General features: G+C 35.0%; 1 protein-coding gene across 1 annotated transcript in view; it reads left to right on the top strand.

The window, feature by feature from the left end:
• The window catches only part of pawr (PRKC, apoptosis, WT1, regulator), an 83,811-nt gene that overhangs the window by 39,623 nt on the left and 19,596 nt on the right, over positions 1 to 24,592 (top strand). The window contains exon 2 of the mRNA XM_067392198.1: positions 13,650 to 13,778. Coding sequence (XP_067248299.1) covers positions 13,650 to 13,778 — 129 coding nt within the window. The remainder of the gene's footprint in view (positions 1 to 13,649; positions 13,779 to 24,592) is intronic.

Here is a 24,592-nt window from a genome sequence, read left to right as displayed (position 1 = left end):
TGTTTGCCATCAGTGTTATTGTGTAACTTGATGTGCATTTAGCAGGGTGGGTCAGGTTGACATTAGATCCCATTTAGCAAGTGTCTGAAAACTTGCTGCCTTGCTTCCCAGTCGGTCAGTGACTACATTGGCAGCGTTTTGTGTATAAGGAGGTTTTAGACTGGCTTCTAAGGGACTATGATCTAAAACAAATTTAAAGATAACTAAGCAAATACTTACACTACCATTGAAAAGTTTTGGGTCAGTTTTTTTTTTTTTTTTTTTTTTTTTTAAAGAATATTTATTTTTTTTTTCAGCATGAGTGCATTAAACTGATCCAAAGTGACAGCAAAAAATAAATAAATATATATATATATATATATTATATATATATATATATATTTTGATCCAAAGTGACAGCAAAAAATAAATAAATATATATATATATATATATATATATATATATATATATATATATATATATATATATATATATTATATATATATTATATATATATATATATATTTATTTATTTTTTGCTGTCACTTTGGATCAGTTTAATGCACTCATGCTGAAAAAAAAAAATATTCTTAAAAAAAAAAAAATTATTATATATATATATATATATATATATATATATATATATATATATATATATATATATATATATATAATATACTTAAAAAAGAGTTCTGTCAAATAAATGCTATTCTTATGAACTTTTCATTCATCCAAAAATTCTGAAAAAAAAAAAAAAAAATGTATGGTACTTTCCATTACATATTACGCAACACAACATTGATAACGACAATAAATGTTTCTTGAGCACCAAATCAGCATATTACAATGATTTCTGAAGGGTCATGTGACACTGAAGACTGGAGTAATGATGCTGAAAATACAACTTTGCCATCACAGGAATAAATACATTTTTAAAATTATATTAAAATTGAAAACAGTTATTTTAATTACAGTATTTATAATAATATTTCACAATTTTACTGTTTTTGCTCTATTTTACAGACCCTCATTACTGTGCGTCAAGATCAGTGCAGAAAAATATAAGTAAACAAATTTTTTTTTTAAGTGACTAGGATGATTGAACACACATGCAGTGCCGTCTGAGACTTTTGGGGGGCCATTTTTGAGCGTTGACATACTTAGTTTTTTTTGGTGTGTTCTAGGGCTGGGCGATATATTGCATGCGATTCTCACGCGCATTTCGTCAGTAAAGCCGGTTCCCTGATTACCTCTAAATCTCCATCACCTGCTTTCAAATGGAGCGGCATTTAATAGACAAAGCCGTAGATCACTGATAAGCCACGCAAAATCGGGTTCAGTATCGAAGTCGATTCATCTTCGATACTGAACGCGATTTTGCGTGGCTTCTCCGTGAACTACGGCTCTGTCTATTAAATGCCGCTCCATTTGAAAGCAGGTGATGGCGATTTAGAGGTAATCAGGGAACCGGCTTTACTGACGAAATGCGCGTGAGAATCGCATGCAATATATCGCCCAGCCCTAGTGTGTTCCGAAAAGTTATAAAGTCTTGCAAGAATTGCATAAACTTTTCACAGAATTGTTTATATCTCACAATTTTGACTTTATACTACAATTCCGAGTTATGAAGTCAGAATTGTGAGGTATAAACTCACAATTGTGAGAAATATACTGTTTACTATACTGTTTAATATACTGAGTTTATATCTCCCAATTCTTACTTTATTTCTCGCAATTGTGAGTTTATAATGTAATTGTCTTTATAACTCGCAATTCTGACTTTATTTCTCATAATTGTGAGTTTATATCTCGTAATTCATTAAAAATATCTTTAAATATGCAAACTTTAGACTAATGGGCATTGTTATTAAAGCACTGACAGGAGTCACATGACAACTTCCACGAATGAACAGGAATGTGTTTATTTATTTTACAATAAAGTGCATATAAGAACGTTCTGATTATTGATGTACTGACACAAACTGAAAATTACATTGCATCATGGGTCATTTCTAATGAAACAGTAGACTAATATTGAGTTTTTAATTAATTCATTGCATGGTTTGTCGAGACTACTAATAATATTACAAATATACATACATTTTTGCTGTTCTTTTGCTTCACATTCCTGACGCTTTTTCTTTAATTTTTTTCTGTTCCGGACTGACCGCTTAATTTGGAAGCCATAGCCATATGTCAAAATGCTTGTCATTACCTGCTGCACTCCATGATGTCCAAAACAGTAATTAAATAAGTATAAATCATTAAGTTTTAAATAAAATAAATAAAAAACACAACTCTCTAAAGTTTAATTCGCATATTACCGTCATGTTTACATTATACATTGATACGCTACTTAAATAACCTTTGAGAACAAGGGGGCCCCCTGGTGGTTTGGGGGCCCTACGCAACTTGCATACTTTGCATACTGCTCACATGTATTCTAGATGTATGAAAACTGTGTTTGATGGTTAAAGTTTTCTCTTGAACTTTTATTGAAAAAGGTACAAAGCTTTTTCAAAACCATATGAAACCAGCATGAATACAAAAAGTGGTCAACTCTTCCTCAATAGGCCATTAAATCATAGGATTACACATTCACCCATCCCATTGCTTTGTGCTCCCACTTATCGGGTCACTGTTGGACCATGAGTCAGCAGTTCTCTAAACCTGCTGAGTGTCAGGCTCATTAGACTCACGAAGAGAATAGACTAAGTTAAGGAATAGGAAAAAATTTCCAAAAAAGGGAGGGGAAGGAAAGTAAGTGAAAGAATGTGGAGGGGGCTAGATGACTCACTGCTAGCATGCACTCTGCCCTCTCTCTGCAGCACGGTCTGGTCTCTGAGCGTGACTGAAGTGTGTGCTTATGGGGGAAGAACATGCTGCTGTGCTCAGTGTGAAGCACAACTACTGGCAGCTACTGAAACCAGAAGAGCAGGCCTGTTCAGAACTGAAAAACCGCAAATGAGAAGCCTGAAACCATAACACAGTGACAAAGCAGTATTTGCCATCTAAATGATTAAAAGAAGATAAGAGGTCATGGCGATTGACTAAACGGCAGTTCTGCTTCCTGCTGCTAGCATAGACCTTGCAAAGCTTGCCCAGCATTCATGTTCATTCATTCAGGGGTGGACCTTGTTGTTTACTTTTTTCTCAAAAGCGTGCTTTTTTTTTTTTTTTTTACGAATCAAACAAATTCATTCAAAATTGCCATCTTGTAAAGTAGTTATGTTCTGTCATGAGATCGGGTTGACCTTACCACCATGACTCAAAAACCATAATATGATCTAAACCTTGAGTTTTGTGATCTGTTGAACCACTGAATTGTTGGATATAAAAAGCAGTGTCAATTGGTTTCACGCAACAATATTGAGTAATTTGTACAAATAACAATTTAGTTGAATGAACAAAAGAAATTCAAGAAAAGCTGACAATTTCTTTGAGTAAAAACAAATCATTTGAATTTGTCACTGTTATGTAATATTTATATGTACAGTTTACTTAATGTTATCTTAAGTTTATAAAAGTTTATTACTTAAGGTTGAACACATTTATTGACAAAAATAACTTATTGAACAAACTCAATTTATTTGAGTTTGCAGGAATTCCGTCCTATAAACATGTGTATAGGAGCGCTCACAGCCTAAACACAGGCACCACTCTTTTGCGTAATGGTAAAAATTAAAAAATCCATTACACAAACTCCTCTAAATGTCCAACATAACTGAACATTAAACACTAACACAAACTAACAACATCTTTCCCTTTACAAAAAAAAAAAAAAAAATTAAAATAACACTTTACTCCCTACATTTACTAATGCAGTCCCTTTCAAAACACGCTGGGAACTATGGATCCATTGCCTAGAAAATTTGTGCATTTTACTCAGCAACGTTAAGTTGACTGAACAAACACTTACTAAGTAAAGCTGACTATACTCATTTTTAGTAGAAACAACTCAGTTAAATTAAGTTCACGTAGTTACGTTAAGTAATGTTAACAAGGATAGTTTGAGTGAAACGAACAACAGCGAAAGTTCATTCAACCACTGGTTGAAGATATTGAGCTTTTTTTGCGGCACTACGTAAAAGCAGATGTTAAACATATTTTTCTTTAAAGCTATTAATTGTCATATCAACCATCTTTAAAGAATTTGTTAGATTTTCCTGTTTGGCGAATTAGACAAACACAGAATGTGTCTTTAATACTGCTTGAAGTCACATATTTCAGAGACTGAATGCTGTTGACACCTATTCTGTTTGTAGTGACTGAACACTCACCTCCCTAGTCAAACATGGGCGAAAATAAACAGTGAAGTCGGTAATGGAAATGCAGTCTCTCTGTGTTTGCTGCCACATCAGGAGGACTTGTGTTTGGTTAAATGTAGCGAGATAGCCTGGTCAGTAGTCCCTTCAAGGGTTATTTAACACCAAATGCCCTCTTCTAGTCCCTGAGGAGGAATGAGAAACCAGCTGATTCAGAATGAACTCTGGTTGACCATAACTATGCTCTTATAGCCGTGGAAGGGTGCTGTAAGGAATTTGCAGTGATATGTATGGCTTCCTGCAGTCATGAAGACTCTTACTTTGTAATAACGAGCATTTGGGCTATGTTTGTTCAAGCAGTTGAACAAATGTGTTATGTAGTTGTAAACGCTTTTGTCACAGCCCACTGTGGCTGGTGAAATTTCACTGAATATTATGTTGAATGCACTAGTCTCAGGTTTACTTCAGAACCCTGGTTGTTTCATGATCCATGTAATGTGCATCTTCTATGTGACAAATATAGCAAAACATCAAGCAGCCATTAGGCGTGAGGAATTGGAGGCATGTAATTAGCCAATTCTCCATATGACTGGAAAATTACAGAGCGGAGCTTGTGATCAGCAAATTTCCTGCGTTCATAATATTTTGCACTATTTTTATTGGTTGTTGCAAAGAGGTTTTCTGACTGTCAATCGTCTCTGTAGCGCCATGAAGAATATATAAGGTCAGTATCAGAGTGCTGAAAAGATGTTAAAGCCTTAAAGACCAGAATTAAAGTAACTCAACCTCTTGTTGTTCCAAATCTGCATGACATTCTTTCTTCTGAGGAACATAAAAGGAGATATTTAGAATGATGTCCAAGCTACTCTTTTCCATTTAACGAAATTGGGGACCGGGAACTGGGAAAACGAGATCGAGAACCATTGGCTTTCATTGTGTGCAAGAAAACTGCTTGGAAATTCTGCTAGTTAAACTCTTTTTGTGTTTCTTGCATAATCATTTTTAGATGAACTACTACGTTAAAAAGTATTGAGGTTATAAAGCAAAATAAATTGCTTTAACACTAGAAGTCCCAGAGATTTGTAACCCTCCTTTAGCCAAGTGGATGCTAACTGGCTAGTCTTTTGGCTATCATTAGCATCAATTCATGTGTAAATATGGTCATTACCTGAGCAATCTGGGGGTTGGGGGTGTGTGTGTGAATGGTTGCTGGTGGCTTGTTTGTATGTGTGGGGGAGGGAGGGCTGCTAAAAGCAGAGAACTTGATTGACCATGGGCCGGTTTCAGAAAGGAGGTTAAGTGAAAACTCTTGAGTATGTTAACCCTGAAATGAGGGAGTGCAAGTGATGTTTAAAAAGTTAACTCACTCATTCACACTGAAAAAATGCTTTTCATACTAAGTATTTTTTTTATCCTATTTCAAGTAAATTTAAAAAAAAATCTTAAATCAACATGGATTTTCTATATGAGAAAATTATATATGATATTTAGTCTTGTTTCCTGGGGGGATCTAAATTAAGTGCATTTTACTTAAGTAAAATGATCAATATCTGCCAGTGTGGTAATAAAAATAATCTTAATGCAAACGGAAAGTGTTGGAGTGTCTACCCAGGTGAAAAAAAAAGTGCAGTAAAATACACTTTATTTTAGTACACTTTTACACTTCCATAATGTACAGTGCTCTATTTCCGTGCACTTATTTTGTACTTAATATACTAAAAGCTCTTCTTTAGTACTTCTTAAGATAAGCTTAAGAACATCTAAGTGTACTCAACTAAGCTATTTTGAGACACCATGAATTTGAACTAATGTGCTTTTAACATACTATCTCTGTATAGAAAAATTTATTTACTTACCACTTGTAGTACACATGAACCCATCTTTCAAACACTTTTAAAAATGGACTTATGATGTATTTCAAATATAAGATTAATATATAATGAATATATACAAAATGTATTTATAATATATTGCCAGGCAGTGCCAGGATTGTGAGTGATTGCTGGAATGTACTCACTCACTTTTTAATATTATTTGTAAATATGTGTACAAATGGTTGGTTTCTTTATTTTATTGTGTACTATTTTTATCAATCTCAGCAACAAAGGAAAAAAAAACATGTGTGTTGATTTCTCCCTAAGATGGCAAAGTGAAACACAAGTTTCCTTGAAGTGTCTCAGCATGGCCCCACATTGTTTACATAACAAAAGCAACTGTTCACAGCTGATTAAGGATATTAGCCTAAAGACTTCCAGCCCATCGGCTGTCCTGCGGGTTTTATAGGTAGAAAAGCCAAATGGCTGCTCTCTGGGACTTCTAGTGTTAAAGTGAGTCACACCATAATCTGGATCAGATTGTACAAATGATGGGACATTTCTGGAGTTTGACACGCTAGATGTTTTTTATTAAAAAAAGTAGAGTCACAGTGATAAAATCAGATTACTTTTTGTCTCCTTGTGAGTGGCTTGAGTTGAATTTAGTCTACTACAACCATTTAAAGTTTTGCAACCAGAGAGTCTTGAAATTCAGTTCAGGCTTTCAAATAATTGCATCAGTCTGTGGATAGGCTGTTGAATAAAATGGCCGCTCTTTGCATTTGAATAACCCGAACGGACAGCAGAGAGAACTGTAACTCTGAAATTGCTTAGAGGAGATGTTTGTTTTTATAACCTCAATGAAAACCCCATTTACACGTTCCCTTTTTTTCTCCAATCCCCCTTCCATTAACTCTCAATCAGTCTTTCATTACCTAAAAGAATAGTTCATGGCAAAATTAAAATTGACATCCTTTACTCACCCTCATGTTAATCCAAACCTTTATGACTTTCTTTATTCTTTGGAACATGAATAAATTTTGAATTATGTTTTGGAGTTAATGGGGTCCCAAACAACTTTGGACCTCATTGCATGGATATAAAAAGCACTTCTTGTTCCACAGAAAAAGAAAATCACATTTGAAATTACTTGAAGGTGAGTAAATTTCAATTTTTTTGTGTGTGTGTTTTGGTGAACTATCCCTTTTTAATTAATGTCTTCAGACCCAATGTACTAGGACTGAATGTGAAATGAATGTGTGATTTAATGACACAAGAAACATAGAGGTGGCTGGTCTGAGCTGAAAATCGGAAATAACTTTACAGGCTGCAAATCTGCACACAATTCTCTCAGAAACAAGATTTATGGACTAACCAGGAAAGGCCTTAGTGGTTTGCTGGAAGTATGTTGTTTCAGAAAGAAGGCTACCATTTTAGGAGAGACGGTGCAAAGCTGTGAATGCTTTATAAGCTCTCACAAACATTCCTTCAAAACCTCATAATACACCCTGCGGACCGTCGTGGTTACACTAAAAGCAACTCTACTGGAATGTTCAAAAACAGCTTGTCGGCTCTCTCGGAACTGGCACGGAATAAGCAGGAGATTAAGTCTGATGTCCTAACTTTGTCCTCCTCCTACTGTTTTTATTATTTTTATGTCTGACTGATGGAGTCAATCCTGCCATGTCTGTTATCAAATGTGGGTCTGGGTTAAGCATGCTTGAATCGCTGTTGGGGACGTGTAGATGGACAGCTCTTACTGTCTGAGAACACACTGTGCGGTTTGGCCACACATACGTCATGAGGTGAAGATTTGTTTTTGTGGTGACTTGTTAAAACAAAATGTCTTAGTAGAAACCTGATCGAGGCCAAGGTCTTCAGCAGCTTTTAGTGTATCCTAAACTAGGTACCTCTAATGAAGATGTTCACTAACAGGAGCTTAAAGGGGTCACGAACTGTGTTATTTTATTAGTTTATAATGTTTTTTGGGGTGCACTTACAATACAAGTATGATTTTTACATCAAAATGGTCATAATTTAGAAATAAAAAGCATTTTTCCGGGCCTGATTTGAAGGGACGTGTCTGCTGTGCGGCTTCATTGTAAACGCCCACTGCTGTGATTGGCTGACATCTTTGCATATAAAAAAAGCTAATTTAAAAGTATTACATAGAGAACTCTCGGAAACTTTTAGCACGTTTTTACTATTATAGTTCTCAAGGTTTACTAATCGTGAAAAGTGTTGATTTATAGCATTATATTGAGATCGTTGCATGAAAGGTTGCAGTGATGAGCATGTAGCCGATGTTGAGTGCATGAAAGCAGTGATCTTGTCACTGTAACTCGATTTCTGCACACTAATGAATGCTTTCATCATAACTAACAGAGCAAACACAATAATTTAAATAAGAGATTCTAATGGGAGTTTCGGCTGGAGTCCAGAACTCAGTCACTGATAAACTCTTGCTGTTTGATTGACAGCTACAAGGCGTGCTGTTTGATTGACAGCTCCAGCGATTGTAAAGGAAGCGTTCTTTGATCGCTTTCTATATATAATTTAATCACGGTTTAAATAACAGATTATTTTCATCCTACTAAGAGAAACAAAGTGAAGTTGACCATTCACTGGTCAATGGTTTGATTTACTGACAAAGAACATCTGACTGTACTTGAATCATTCATTACATATCAGAAATCACTGGTGATTTTGGTTAGACATTTACACATCTGTACATATCAAACTACCTGAAACAAAGCAATAGTGACACAGTAAAAAAACTTTTTTACTCACAAAAGTATGATGACCTGTTATATCTCAAGGAAAATTAGATTTCTCAATTCATGACCCCTTTAATGGAATAGTTCAGCCAGAAATGAATAAATCTGACTTTAACAAACATACAATTTTAGACAGTGCATATGTTCACACTGCTCTTTTTCATAGAAACAAACCATTTCAGTTCATACATTAATTGTCCATATGTTTGCAATCAGTTCAAGGGTTTGCATACAATTTGTTCTGCTTGTTTAAAAAATGCCTAATACATATAAAAGGGGTAGGACACTGTCAATCTCCCAGAAAGACCATAAAAATAAAATAAAAATAGCCTTGGTGATAACCAATTGAATATATATAATACCAATGTTTAAAAAAATAAATAAATAAATAAATTGGGCAAAAACCTACATTTACACACAAACTGAGACAACTTTTAGATGACATTTTATCCTTCAGCTCAACTGTCAGTGAAACACAAGCTCATGAATAGTAGAATATATCATAGGCAGCAATTCATACACCTGTGCTGCCTTCAAAAAATGATTAGATGAAGGTATCTCAGTAGACAGGATGCGACACGATCGTTGGGTTCGGACGTGCATTGTTGCCTTCCTACCTCCGTACGCTCCCTGCGGAGGCAGAATTTTTCAGCTTTCATAAGCAGCCTGAATTGATATCTGTTAAAGTTTCGCCTAGTGCCTTCAATTCAGAGTGTAGTGAAAGTCCCCAATCTAAATGTTTCACACCGCTTTCCCTTTAATCTCTGTTGAAATGAAATGGAAAAAAAAAAATTACTATTTCTTCGGGGAACAGAAAACCTGCAAAGACACTACAGTTCTCGCATGCTTTTGTGTATATAAATGTAAAAATATGGTGAGCTGAGTGGACCACGGCCACTGGGCTGTCAGAAAATGGTTTATGATTAAATTTAATAACCAGAGAACATGTCCTCCGATTCTGCCAGCCGGTTGTGTGTGTGCACAATTTTGAGCTCTCGAGGTGGCCAAGCCATAAATATGTGTTCACCAGGTGAGGTTAATCTCTTGTCCAGTGCAGGATAGAGATAGGCAAGGTTGCCATCATAAATCTCATTCAAAAACATTTGCAGGTGGATCTTTCTGCCTCAGTAGGCAGCATTTGGCATTGTAGGCATGCTCCTGATGTGAAAGCTATATATGCTTCCATCCAATGTCGTTGTTTTTTTTGGTGAAAGAAATTATTACTTTGTAGAGGATTCCAAATCATTCACTCACGAGGCAGAACGGCTATCAAGAAAGCACCAATATCTCTTCACATATCGGCTTTTGTGGAAGGAAATATTAATACTCGGAACTGTATTTGACACTTAAACCAAAAATGTCTCCGCAGCCCTCCAAATTTGATTCTAATGTGTGCGCTTATGAAATAAAATGGCTTTTAGCTGTGCCTGGAATAATCTTGGGATTCTGGGTTAAGTCATTAAGTCACTCCAAGAGACTGTGGGCTTGTGATGATTAAAGGACAGTTGACTGCATCGCGCACACACACTCGGAACGCACACTTTTCACCTTCCATGGGTGTAATACATCATCCTAATGAACCTGTGTAGCCAGGGCATGCAATACTTGATTAATCCACAGTCATTAAATCCAGTCTGCCGAGGACATCAGGAGGGAAGAGCATCCAGAGCCCCTCAGCTCGACTCTCCATTAATCTACTGCATAACTGCCCTGAATATACAACACCAGTCAAAACACACAGATACAAAGAGCTTTTTCTCACTTTTCTTGTTAAATATTTTAGAGTGAATTCCAAAATGGAATCATCATGCACAAAACAAAATGAATTAGTTATTAAAAGCGGATGAAATAATATGCAGAGAAAAGTAGAATGTAACACGCAAGTTATAAAATGCATTATTATGGATCTAGGTGTTGATCTGATAATAGTGTTCCAGCGGAGCTAGATTTTTTTCCCGAAAAGAGAGAGATTGTACATTTTAACTGATTGATTATCATTGTTTTTTTTTTAGTTCACTAGCATATAGATGATCTCAAAACTAGAAAATCATAATATTATTATTATTAGTAGTTTTATGTTATATACCAGTTTATAAAGAAAAGCACACTGTCTTGTAACTGCACCTCTCGTTGTTGAGACATAGGAATCTAAAAGATCTTTTGAAGCTTTAACTATTAGATTTATTATAGGGATCCACTCTTTTCCATCAGTAATAATAATAAAAAAAGGTTATGTAAGTGTAGTCTGAAAGTTAAGACTGTGGGATAGGCTGCAGTTCTAAGGCAGACATGTTGTGCGTTCCCTCTGCCAGGAAAGGGGTATTAACATGATAGATTGTGGGTCTTTTTTTTTCCAGCAGGCAAAATTTCCACCCGCACATGCATTCCTAATAAAGCAGAGGATGAGCACAGATGGGGTGTTTTAAATGAAGCCCCTCTCCCTCACGGCAAACGGCAAGAGGTTAAAGGTTGGAAGATCTAACCTGTTTACTCGAGTAAATACATACCTTTATGTCAAGCTAAATGAGTTTCTCATTTGCTTTATAAACAGGAAGGGCAAGGAATTTGCAGCATTTCTTTTCTCTGTTTTTCCACCACTTGATCTCAAGACCCTCTTCTATGGGTCACCGACCCTCAGTGTTCCTGGTCGACCTTATGCAACGTTCTTCACAGTATTACAAAATTTTATATATATATAATTTAAAATAATTTTTATTTTTTATATATGGGTCAATGACATGACGCGTCTTTTTTTTTTTTTGTCCAAAGGCCATAATAATAAATATAAATAATAAAAAACAAATATATGAAATCCAAAGCATGTAAGGTAGTACAACTAGATCTCTTTTATCGAATCCAAAAGGTTTTATTAAATTTTGCTACTTTATAAAGGTATTTTAAAGATTTTGAAGTGTCAAAAGGTCATTTGGTTTAACCGTCCAAAGGCCAATGCAGCCATTTAATTTGTGATTAAAATATCTTAAAATGTATATTTTTATTCTGGCATGATTTTATAACATCATAAATCAACATCGTGCAAAAATTATGTGTAGAAGTCGTTGCTTTGTTATGAGAAAGAATGTCTGGAAAAATGAATTTCATTGATGTCATTCGGAGTAACCAATATTTTTGAATCAAGTCATGCGGTCAGTATCATGTGACAGGATGTGACATCATTCAGACACCTGCAAAGGACCACATGGTCATGAAGCTAACTAACTAACTAACTCTCTTTAACTATTTGAAAAATGAATGTTTTCACTTGCTCATACGCATGTCCTGAAAGATCAGGTCATTCGGTACAACCACTATAAAACATGGAAAATGTTGTAATATTTTAAAAACTTGTACTAAATATAAAATGTTTGATTGTCCTTTTGCTAGCTAGCTATCATCCTGTTAGCATTGTTTGAAAATATCGTCATTCGGTAAAACTGGAATTTTGGTTAAACCAAATGACTTTTTTGGTGCCAAATTTTGTCCATCTTGTAAAAAATGACAAAAACAGTGTCAGTTGATTATAAAAACCACATAATATCATTGTTAACACTTAATAAAACTTAAAAATTAATTAGATCTCAATTTATGTTTTTTTTTTTACACTTTTAAAAACCTTATTCGTCAATGACCCATATATATATATATATATATATATATATATATATATATATATATATATTTTTTATTTTTAGTCAAATATTTGCAACATTTTTTTATGAATCTTTTAACTTCTTCCTGAACCCTTTTTTGCTGCTATGTCTTTAAGAATATGTAAATGGCCCTTTTGCAATGGTTAGGCAGATTGTTAAAAGTAATCACCTGATATGACCCCTTTTAAAAGAGTGCCTTTCTACACTTCCTAAGTGATGATAAAACTCTATAAACTGGCAGTTTCAAGCCAGACTCTAAATAGATTATCTCTACACATGTTCCATGTTTATAGGTCTATTTTCTTTTTTACTGTTTTCAAAGTTTGTTTTTATGTATAGTTACTGACAGTATTTGTACAATAATGGCTTCCTTTGAAAATGTCTTTATAGTCATTTTACTGTTGTGACAGTAATTTGCCCTCAAGTTTATAAGCTGTCTTAATTGACATAAATGATTGTCATTAGGCAGGCGAATGTCTGATTTTGGCTAACGGGCAGCGGAGTGCAGAAGTGACCTCTTTAATGGTGCAGCGGGGGCTGAAGAAGTGTGTTTACTGATCCCTGGGGAGTGGAAAAGTGTGTGTGTGTGTGTCTAAGTTGTAGTTTGTGCGTTCGTTTGTGTATGTCAGTGCCTATGAGAGGGCTCAGAGTTTGGCCCATCCCCAGGAAGTGTTGATAAAACAGACTGGCCGGAAAGCTTGTGTAAATTATTACATTCCAGTTTAGCTTTGTAAGGCTATTTTTACCCTCCCAGTCATTTGCTGGGCTCCACCTTCATTTACTCTCCTTCTTCGTGAACAGGAAAGACTGGTTTATATGCAGCCAGAAAACCGGTTTCTCTCTGTCACTCACTTTTGTCACTTATGGTGGTGGGCGTTATCATTCATAATTAGCTCAGATTGTTAGTATTCCCTAAATTATCATGCTTATTGAAACATGTTCTGTTTTAAAACATGTAAAACGTTCTGTTCCCAGTGTGCAGTGGGACATTCCATTTCCCCAAAATCCCCTAGACTCATACCACAAAGGCTGCTCGGTAGCACACTTCCTGTGTCTGTTTGTGTGTTGAACACAATTAGACTCTCTCGTCATGTGAAAATAATCCACAAATCCCAAACAATCTGAACAAACTCAACTGACCGAGCCTGATATTTTCTCTGCAGAGCTTGGATGAGCTTGATGACGATGACGGAGAAGAGAAGGAGGGGAAGATGGAGGAAAGTGTTACACAGCAGAACACGGCCCAGAACGAGGCGCTGACCTCTGACCCCGGAGCGGCCCACTCGATACAGGTGAGAGTGTGTGTTTGTTTTAGTAATGTCATAGGATAATTCTGCCTCTAGAGGGTGTTTGGAGTGCCGTCATCGTTCTGCCTTACAGAGGCAGTGTTGACCAAAGAAACGAACACAATCAAGTGACAAAACGGAAAGCAGAACAGCCGACGCTCATGGAGCCTCAAGCCACATTATGAGACGAGATAAAATCTCTTGACACTAGACATGATGTTGGTTTGTTTTCTGTTTACTTTGTGTTACCACCCATCTAGAGAGGAAATTTGATGAACAGGATCACAACAGCGTCATCTTTTGTATTTTGAAGTTTTAAAACCGAACTCCAGGGAAAACAAACCAAGCATAAAGTGCAAAAAAAAAAAAAAAAAAAAAAAAAAAAAAAAAAAGTCCTAAGAAAAGAGAAATAAAACACTACACATAAAACAACAAATAAAATACCTCTCAGGAAAATGTCAGTGTAGCTATACATATCAATCTCTCTCTCTCTCTCTCTCTCTCTCTCTCTCTCTCTCTCTATCTCTATCTATATATCTATATCTATCTATCGATCTATCGATCTCTCTCTCTCTCTCTCTCTCTCTCTCTCTATATATATATATATAGAGAGAGAGATATATAGATATATATATATATATATATATATAATAAAAAATAAATAAATATATATATATATAATTTTTTTTTATTACATTTTGTTTCTACACTCAAAAAAATAACTTGTTGGTCTAACTTAATTCAATTATGACACCTATTTCCACACAGTTGAACTGATTTATTTGAACTTAAGCTAGGTTAATTGTACTAATGAGTGAAATTCATCCTAATTGAATGAGATCACACCAGTTTCATTTGACGTATTCTGTGTATGTTTCCTGAACATAATTCATTCTTGTTGATCCAACCAGTGCTTTGTTTTTTTTGTTTTTTTGTTACCATCATGGTGAAGATGTGCGCTTGTGCTTAGGTTTTGAGTAGCTGTTGTACACAGACATACATGTTTCATGACCATTGAGAGGGGAAAAGCTGATGACCATATGTAGACTGTGTAAATTTTGTGCTGGCCCTCAAACTAATTTATTTATATTTCTATAAAAACTAAACTAAAATAACACTTATTCATATGGTAAGTAACATTTATAGCATGCAAGTAAAGATCAGATAAAGAACTTATAATTACTGGCTTGAGCACAGTTAATGCTTGTTGAGAACAATATAAATTTGTTTTATGTAGCCACCTAGAGCCTAACCACAAGGTCTACACTTCAGCATAATGGTAACCTCAAAATCGACATAACATAAACTCTTTTAAATGTCAAATATAACTGAACTTCAAACTTTAAAAGGTATTTCCCTTTACTAAAAAAACACATTAAACAGCACTTAAGTTCAACATTTACTGTCCCAATCTTTCCCTACGCAAAGCATGCTGGGAACTAGAAATCCACTTCCCAGGTTCAATCAATGCAACATAAATGATTCATGTAGTCCCAACACAAATGGTTTAGGTTGACCTAACATTTTGCAAATTTAATTTCATTTAACATAATACAATTGAGTGCGAATGCCAATTAAGTAAAAAACTAAAGATTTGTGTTGGTTCAGCTTATTTTATTTAAATAAACTGAACAAGCAGCTAGAATCATTTTTTTGAGTGTAGAAACTTTTTAAAAAACATTAAACACATTAAATATTATTTTATATATTTATATATATATATATATATATATATATATATATATATATATATATATATATATATATTTTATATTAACTTTTTTTTAAATTAATACTTTAGTTCAACAAGGATGCATTAAATGAATCAAAAGTGACAGTTGGCATTTCTAATGTTAACAAAAAAAAATCTATTTCAGGTAAATGCTGTTCTTTTCAAGTTTATACTCAAAGAATCTTGAATTTTTTTTATTAGTTTTCACAGAAATATTAAGCAGCACAACTGTTTTTAACATTGATAAAATGTTCATATTAGAATGACTTCTGATGGACCGTGTGACACTGACGAATGGAGTAATGATGCTGAAAATTTCAGTTTTGACATCGCAGGAATAAATTATTTAAAAATATATTAACAGAGAATAATTATTTAAAATTGTAACAATATTTTGCATAAGAGAATTCTGGCAATTCTTTTGAATTTGAATTTTGAAAAACACTTTTAAAAGATATAAATTATTATTAAATAAATCTTAATACATTTTAACATTTATATTAAAAATACATTTATAAAATACATTTACTAATGTACATCAGTCTTTTTTGTGCATAATGTTTTTTTTTTTTTCAGTCATTTAATCACTCTCACATTGTTATAAAACTGTATGGCCTGTAAAACAAAATTAGATGTTTTAAAGAATGTTCTTGCTGCTTTTTTTCCCATTTAATAGACCCCATATAGTGACCAGGTGTGAAAAAAAGCATCATAAAAGTAGCCCACAGATATCGTGCATTTTATTCTAAATCTTAAGAAGTGGAATGATGGATTGGAGTGAGGAAAGGACCAAACTTCAAGTCATTATTCACTGAAAAATCTGCCTGCATTTGTCATTCTAGGGGCTAACTGAAGGATAAGGATGGCTAACTGTCAGTCCGCCATCAGCAGAGCTCTGGGAAATTGATTACATAGTTTTCTGAATGATGCATTGTTGTGTTTTATCTAATTTCCTCCTGTTGGGCGGTTGATTCCATGTAGCTTCAGGTTGCTGAAAGCATAAAGGAAACTATCAGCTTGAGATTTGACACTGTAATCACACTTACATTGTGTGTCTGAGTGCATGTCATCTTGTATTACTTTTCCCTGGAAAGGATTGCTACTGTATATTCAGTGAGAATTTCAAACCTATTATTGCAAAATATGAAAGCATATTTAGTGAGCAATTGTTTGCGACTGAAGGCATCGTGAAAGTGCTTCTCTGAAAAGCCATTGAAATGTGCTTCAGTCAGATTCATAATTATGTTTAAATAAAGAATCTACTGCCGGAGCTGTGAGAATGCGAGTAGTTACATGTGTTTCTGGTGATCCTGGCCATGTTCAGCAGCATATGCCAACCCACAGTTCTCCAGATGTTAGACTCTGTTGTATCGCACACGGCTCACATTGTACACTGTGAACCCGAATGAGTTGGGCTAACTGAAAAAATGAGTTATTGAGTTATGATTTTCCCAATTTTAAGTAGGCAGAACTGTCAAGTTTTGAGTTTGTAGTACTCATGCATGATAACTGTAGCTAAGTTGAAGTGCTGAGTTAGCTAACATTTTGATAGAAATTAACATAAGATGAATTACCTTTTTTTATTTTATTTTGAGTCTTGCAAATTAAATGAGTTATTTACTTCATGTACTGTGAACCCTAAGAAAATTCAGAAAATGGCAATTTGCTAAATGTCTAACATGTTAAAAAAAGCATGGTATAGCAATGAATGAGTACAGCAACTCAAAACATGTAACTTACCTGCTCTCAAACCAAGCCGCATGCCACTTGTCACCATGATGGAACAGTAACTCTCCAAAAACCCGCATTTACAGAAACTCTTCTAAATTAGCATAACAAAACATTAATCACCACCTAATCTCCCTTACCATTAATCTTGCACAAAAAAAAAAAAAAAAACAATTAATTTTAGCATTTACTCTCCCTTTCAAGTGCCATGAGCAATGCATCCTGGGAAATAGAAATCTCAGCCCAGTTTCAGTTTCAAATTAAAAGAAATGAGTTCAAACTCAAAACAATGAAACAGTTCAGTTTACTTGAAATATGCCAGTTCTGTGAACTCAAAAGAAAGTTCTAAATACTCATAACATTTAATTTAACTGAACTAATTTGTTCAATTTAAGTTTGTCCAAAGTATTTTGAGCGTTATGGTTTAAAGTGTTACAGTTAGAGTGTACTTTATTGTCTTTTCAGGAAATTTGTTTTGGACTCAAAGCTGCAATAATACACAATCATACACACACAACACACAATAAACAATTAAAAAAAGAAAGAAAGAAAAAAAACAAATAATAATTACATCTTACTATTTAAAATATCAATAGATATGTATGTAGGATATTATACAATTGTCAGTTCTCATGTTACTGAATATATACATGGTACTTGCAAATAGCTCTGACATCATCCCAAATACATATTTTTACCACAATTAATATTACCATCATAATTAGGGTAAAAAGGTGTCGTTATGGAACATGTAAGTCCGATAGGCGTCCAGAGAGGCGAGTGAATGGAGTTTTGTTTGTTCTTTTCCTCATACCAGCCAGTGATCTCCAAAAATGCAAGTGTTTGATGGATCAGTCTGCATGAATATGTCAACTTGCAAACTATGAATGATCATCCAAAAGCAAAATATTTCTACATTTTGCACAAATGGAAGGAACAGTAGAATACAGTATAGTGAATGGTTTTTAGAAAGGGGAACCATTTATTTAAATATTGTTTATAAAACATTATATTATTATTATTATTATTTATTTACCCCATTTGCATCTGCAGAAAGTGTTACACATTTGTTTCTGTGTAATGTTAATTTTTATGATGTTGACTGTATAACTTCTTGACATTTGAATACATTTCCTTTATTCTTGTCTTCTACTGTTATATATTATTTTAACATAACCTGGTACAAAAGCTTGTGCTTTTGATTATTTTTTTTAATTTTTTTTTGCATGATAATATGCTTCATTTGAAGTTATTGCATTTAAGCTTTTTAAATGGGCATGGTTAAGTAATCAAGGTCAGTTGTTTTGTAGTGAATGTCTGTACTCTCCGAGACCCTGTGCCTACAGATGAAGCACAATTGCTTGTGTGGTATTGCATAATTGGAGCAGAAACTTTTCCCAGTGTTCCCTCATATTACGAGAGATGACAAAGGTAACATTATGTCCCCATTTATTTCTAGGCATCACAGATAGAGCAGATGGCAGATTTACGCATCCCTTCAGACATGCGAGCGTAGAGCGTCTCAAAAATGTGCTCTTTTTTTTTTCCTGCTGCATTTATCAGTTGCTTGGATTGGCTTTTGTGGAATTCCACATCATATTTCACTGCTCTCTGACCTCCCACTAGACATGGTCATAATCTATGAGCTTTCTACAATATTAGTACGATGCCTGACAGCTCTCAGGTTCAGCCATTACAGGGTTGGATGCACACGACGTGCCTTCAAATATTCTCTGTACAGTCTGTTCAAGGCCGCTGGTAATTTAGGGATGCAGTAAATTAAAAGATTGGAGCTTTAAGAGTATAATTCCTAGATATTTTTTACACTGGGACAAGCATTTCCCTTCTGGTGTGTGTGTGTGTGTGTGTGTTGTTTTGCTGCTGCTTTCTCTAATGAAGTCCTGATCAGCTCAAGGCCTCCATCTGCTTCTGCTTAAGGCGCGCTTTACCTTTCTTTTCTTCTGCCATAGAAGGAAAACATACTCCGATACCGGAGAACCGCTAGAACTCTCAGAACTGTACGGTACATTCCACAGGATCATCTCGCTCCAGTGTGGCGCCAGACAGTGAATTTCTGGGAAATTCAACTGTGTTCTGTGCAGAAATTGTGCCTCAACTTAGTGTGTTCCCTACCTATCAATGGCTAAAAAGGTTCAGAATTATTTCAGATTTATCTCAAGACCTAGTGAGCTACCTAGACAGCATTTTTAGGCATCATAGAGTGCAGTACATGAGTATGATGTTCAAAACACTATCTAGGTATCACATTTACCAGTTTTTTACCAACACATTTACCAGTGCCTGCAAATGCTATCATTGCTACACTCAAACAATTGAAGCATGCCAATTATACCAAACAATTCTGTATGTGAATCATCTCTAAATACCCACGGTGACTAAAAGTGCTGTCTAAGTTTCATAGACCCATTCATATCAAATGTTTAATATATTTTGGGCAACATGGGCACATTTGGATGGTGGATCTAATCAAAGTCCCTTTAAGACAAGTCATTTCACTCGGCGGCCATCTTTGAAACGCCTCTCGGGCATCCTGGGCATCATGCAATCTCTTTGAATGGGGAAACATCAAATTCTCCACAACTGTTCGTCAACCTTTATGGAAGTAAAATAATGCCAAATGTTTTTGAAATAAAAAGCTTGTTGAATTGCACTATTTGAAAAAAATATGCATTACATTAGCTGTACTTGCATTTAGATGCACTTTTAAGGCTTGCATTTTTATGGGCTGAAATTCAACATGGTCGTATATTTAGGCTGTGAATATTTCAATTAAAAATATTTCACACACATTTTCATTATTAAAAATTCAATAATTCATATTCACCTTTTAGATTTCACTTCCAAAATATTCATTCTGTTTAAAAATACAACCTATAAAATTCAACTAGCAATTTTCAGTCCATTTTATTTCGCTTTACAAATTCGCTTCCACAAATTCAGTGGCTCAAATTCGGCAGAAAATTCAACATTTCACATCCGGGAACTGCAGGAAGAGCAGTAGAGTGCCGATGCATCATCTCTATCTGCTGTTGGTCTTCTTCACCAGCAGGTGCCGCTAGCGGCTGTTTAAGACGAGATCACGGCTAGTAAGTCATCATTCATTCATAAAAACAGATTTACAGAAATGGAGCAAGCGGTAAGTGAATGTGTGATGATTATCAGGGCCAGTATAAATGCAGAAAAGCTGATAAAGACACAAAAGCTGCATTTATGTTTAATTCAGTGTATTTACGCTTACTTTCCCAGTGTAGCTACAGCTTTCTCTCCAGTGAACAAGATAACGTTATTGCCCGATGCTGGTGTATAGATCAAACGTTAAATCTGAGATAGACATATATTTTTCTCTGTTGTTTAGTTTCCTTAACTTTATATCGCAGCGCTGTGTTGTAATACTAGGGCTTCCCTCATCCGTCATAGCTGCCATCAGGACATATAAACTCTTAACACAGCTTAATGGACTCGTACAGTGATATAAAAGACCAAACTCGCACCTCATTTGTGATGTAGGTTAGACTATATAAGCTCCAAGAAAGCAGATACTGGCATTAAGTTGATTTGACGCTGAACGTTTGATTATGATATTCGCAAATTTAGGGACCGTCTCTAAAGTTACAAGACCAAACCTACTTTGGTCTTCTACTAGCGGCACCTGCTGGTGAAGAAGACCAACAGCAGATAGAGATGATGCATCGGCACTCTACTGCTCTTCCTGCAGTTCCCGGATGTGAAATGTTGAATTTTCTGCCGAATTTGAGCCACTGAATTTGTGGAAGCGAATTTGTAAAGTGAAATAAAATGGACTGAAAATTGCTAGTCGAATTTTATAGGTTGTATTTTTAAACAGAATAAATATCTTGGAAGTGAAATTTGAAATGTGAATATGAATTATTTAATTTTTGATAATGAAAATGTGTGTGAAATATTTTTAATTGAAATATTCACAGCTTAAATATACGACTGTATTGAATTTCATCCCATAAAAATGCAAGCCTTAAAAATACAGTGCATCTAAATGCAAGTACAGCTAATGTAATGCATTTTTTTTTTCAGTTAGAGCAATTCAACAAGCTTTTTATTTCAAAAACATTTGGCATTAATTTACTTCCATAAACCTTACGATTAAATTTCATATTTGAAATCACCAATGAAATCTAACAACAACCGGCTCATAAATGTAGTTTCTAAACACTCGAATCATGACAAAAAACGGTATTTTTCAGGGTGGATCAAGCTAATGCGCATGCGCAGACCTAAATGCGCGTCTCTTCGGAGGCACGCGTCTGACTGTTTCTATAGAAACCGGCGATTCTAACGGCCGCTGAAGTGACGCGATGACTTTAACAATCGGCGATTGGCTCTTATTTAGAAGGCGGGACTTATTCCGCCATATTGCGCGTTACACTTTCTCCCATTCAAAACAATACGAGTGACACGTCTTGTGTTATTCTATAGTCTTTGATCTAATCTAACGTTTGACCTGCCTGTGGTCATAGGCGCATTTGAACAATCAAATCAAATGGTGAAAAGGTGGGAAACTCAGTAGGATTTGAGACAAAGTCCTTGCTTGACAATGTAGAGTATGAACCTTTTTGGACATTGATTAGAACATCTGAACATACAGCTCATTAGGGTTTAATGCAGCCATTGTGTGACAATATGGGGTTAATTCAGAGTCTTAAAGTGTTCATGCTCATTTGCATTTTTAATTAGCACTTCTAGCGTGAAGACGTTAGATGCGCTGGGAGGGATTTCCCATGCGTCACTCAGCTGACCCCAACAATAAGAGCGACGAGATGGCGGTAGTGTAATTTTCACCTGACAAAAGCGCCTGCTGAAAATGTTATGGAGAAAAGCAGAATTGACATAGTGTGATTAAATGTAGATCATTCTTTAAAATGCTGCCCTACAGCTGAAATTCTCACCCTTTGGTTTTTTGCATGGTAACCTCAAGGCTTTGTGCATTCATATTTAATCTTTCGAAGCCTATAAGGGTAAATATGAATTGTGTATGGGCGACAGGCACAGCAGGATTTAAATGTTTATCGCATAAAGCAGGAAAGATTTCGGGCACATGAGCACAGCTCCAGAATGCCAGAGCAGACCTGTGCCGGACTTTATTAGACTGGACTTCTGAGATCCTGAGAGAGATCTTACCTATTAAATTGGCTGTCAAAATCACAAAGGCCGTCAGATCGCAAACGGCTACGAATTCATTTTTAAGCAACGTGCAATTTCTCAGAAGAGAAACTGGGCTGAATACAATTAATATATTTGCTTTCTCCATCTCGGTTTCCCACTCACACTCACTTTCTTCATGCTTACACTCATTCTGTTCTGTTTCTTTGGGCTCTGATGCTCGAAATAGCTATTTTTTTAGGGTTCCAGCTATACAAACAATAGTTATATTGAATAATTTATCACTTGCATTATCTCTTTTATCACCAATTCAACGTTATGCTCTGCAAGGTCATAAGGTTGCATGTATGTCAACAGTGTTCACAAGCCATTTCTGTAATATATAACATATTTCAGAGTGAAACAGTATTATAAAAATGTAGGATGGGACTTGATTTTGATGATTAGCATCATTAAAGTGGAATTTATATGGCAGGTGATTGGAAGGATAGGCTAAAAAATAAGTACAAAAGCACAGGTTTTGCTTAAACGTTTAATTTCTCAAGATCAGGACAACCACCATCTAGATTAACAGCAAGAACACTGAAAAAGGGTTTTTCCTCTGAAGTATGTTTTTTAATGATGTTTAAAAATGTATATTTTTGCTTTTTGGGTTTACAGAGATGGTAATATTGTGGTGTGGATTGCTAACATATTGCTTCAGCCAAACAATATTTCAAGAGGCTGTGAGGCAATAAGAGGAATAATGAGTAAAATCTAATTGTGGCAAAATAAAAGGAAAAAAAAAAAGTAACATGCACTCAAACACAGATAATAATAATAATATAAATGATAATGAGATATTTGAGAGAGTGCTATTTGGCTGATACTGTGAACACTACTGAGAACTATTATATTTATAATTTAAAACAACATAAATTGTGGTGGACATTACAAATAACTATTATAAAGTAGGGGTGTAACAGTACACAAAACTCAGTTCGGTACGTACCTCTGTTTGGAAGTCACTGTTGGCTATGGGTTCGGTACAGCAGGTGGGGAGAAAACTCAACACAAAATTGCTTTACTTTCTTTCAATATATTTAATTAAATTATAACAAAGTTTCTTAAGGATAAAAAAATATATATATATATATATATCTCTTTGCTGATGCTATAAACTATGTAAGGAGCCCATACTTTATTAGGAACATTAGGCTTCTATAATATTAAAGGTTAACAACTGAGCCCAACTATTAGCTAAATTCAATCGCTTTTTATTTTTTAGATATAATAATCAACACTCAAATAAAAAATTGTATGCAAATATGTAAGCTGCAGCTGCAGTTTTTGCATTAACTTCTAAATCTAATTATAAAATTTAAGTTTTACTCCAATTCGTTGTTGAAAATATAATCATTTCTACACAGTGGTTGTCACTATCACGACAGATTTATTTAAACCTACATTAAATTATCAAGACATCACTAGCAGGTTAAGTAAAATATAATGAATATATGGGCTAATACAGTGCATATATTAAGCGAAAGAGTTCATTTCTCTGGCGAACTAACAGTCTGTGAACACTAAATGGCATTTCTGAGGTAAATGCAACATGTTGTTTACAAGCTGTTTTATTGACGCCTTTCCGCCTGAAACACCGAATAAGCGATAACACGAGATATTATACGTTTCAGTAAGTTGCATTGTATCTTTCAACATACCTTCAGATGTTCATTTAAGTTTATTCTGTAACTAGCGAGGAAGGGATGATCGCATTCATTCGCGCTCCGCACTGCCGGTTGAACTGAGGCAGCTGTGCAGAGATCTGTCACGCCACATCAAAGCGCATCAAAACGGCATTTTCTGTTTAAATTTCGTGGACAGAATTTGTTTCTTATCGAAAGTAACAAAACGCGGAGCTTTTTGCGATTATTGGTGTTTAATGGTGGTTATGTTGCAATGTAATGCATTCAGTTCACACTCGAAAGCCCTGTACCGAAACGTCCGGTATGAATACGTCAGGGTTGCCAGGTTTTCACAACAAAACCCGCCCAATTGCTCCTCAAAACTAGTCCAATCGCATTTCAGGGGGGGTCCCACGGTAAAAATCGCGTTCCAGGGGGTAAAATTCGCGTTTTTTTCAGGACTCCCATGGTAAGATTCGCATTTCATCGGCTAAATATCACATTATTTTAGGGGCGATTCAACCCGCGGACATGAA

The sequence above is a fragment of the Chanodichthys erythropterus genome, chromosome 8 (assembly GCF_024489055.1).
Source record: "Chanodichthys erythropterus isolate Z2021 chromosome 8, ASM2448905v1, whole genome shotgun sequence".
Classification (NCBI taxonomy): domain Eukaryota; kingdom Metazoa; phylum Chordata; class Actinopteri; order Cypriniformes; family Xenocyprididae; genus Chanodichthys; species Chanodichthys erythropterus.
This window is presented reverse-complemented; position numbering and strand designations above follow the sequence as displayed.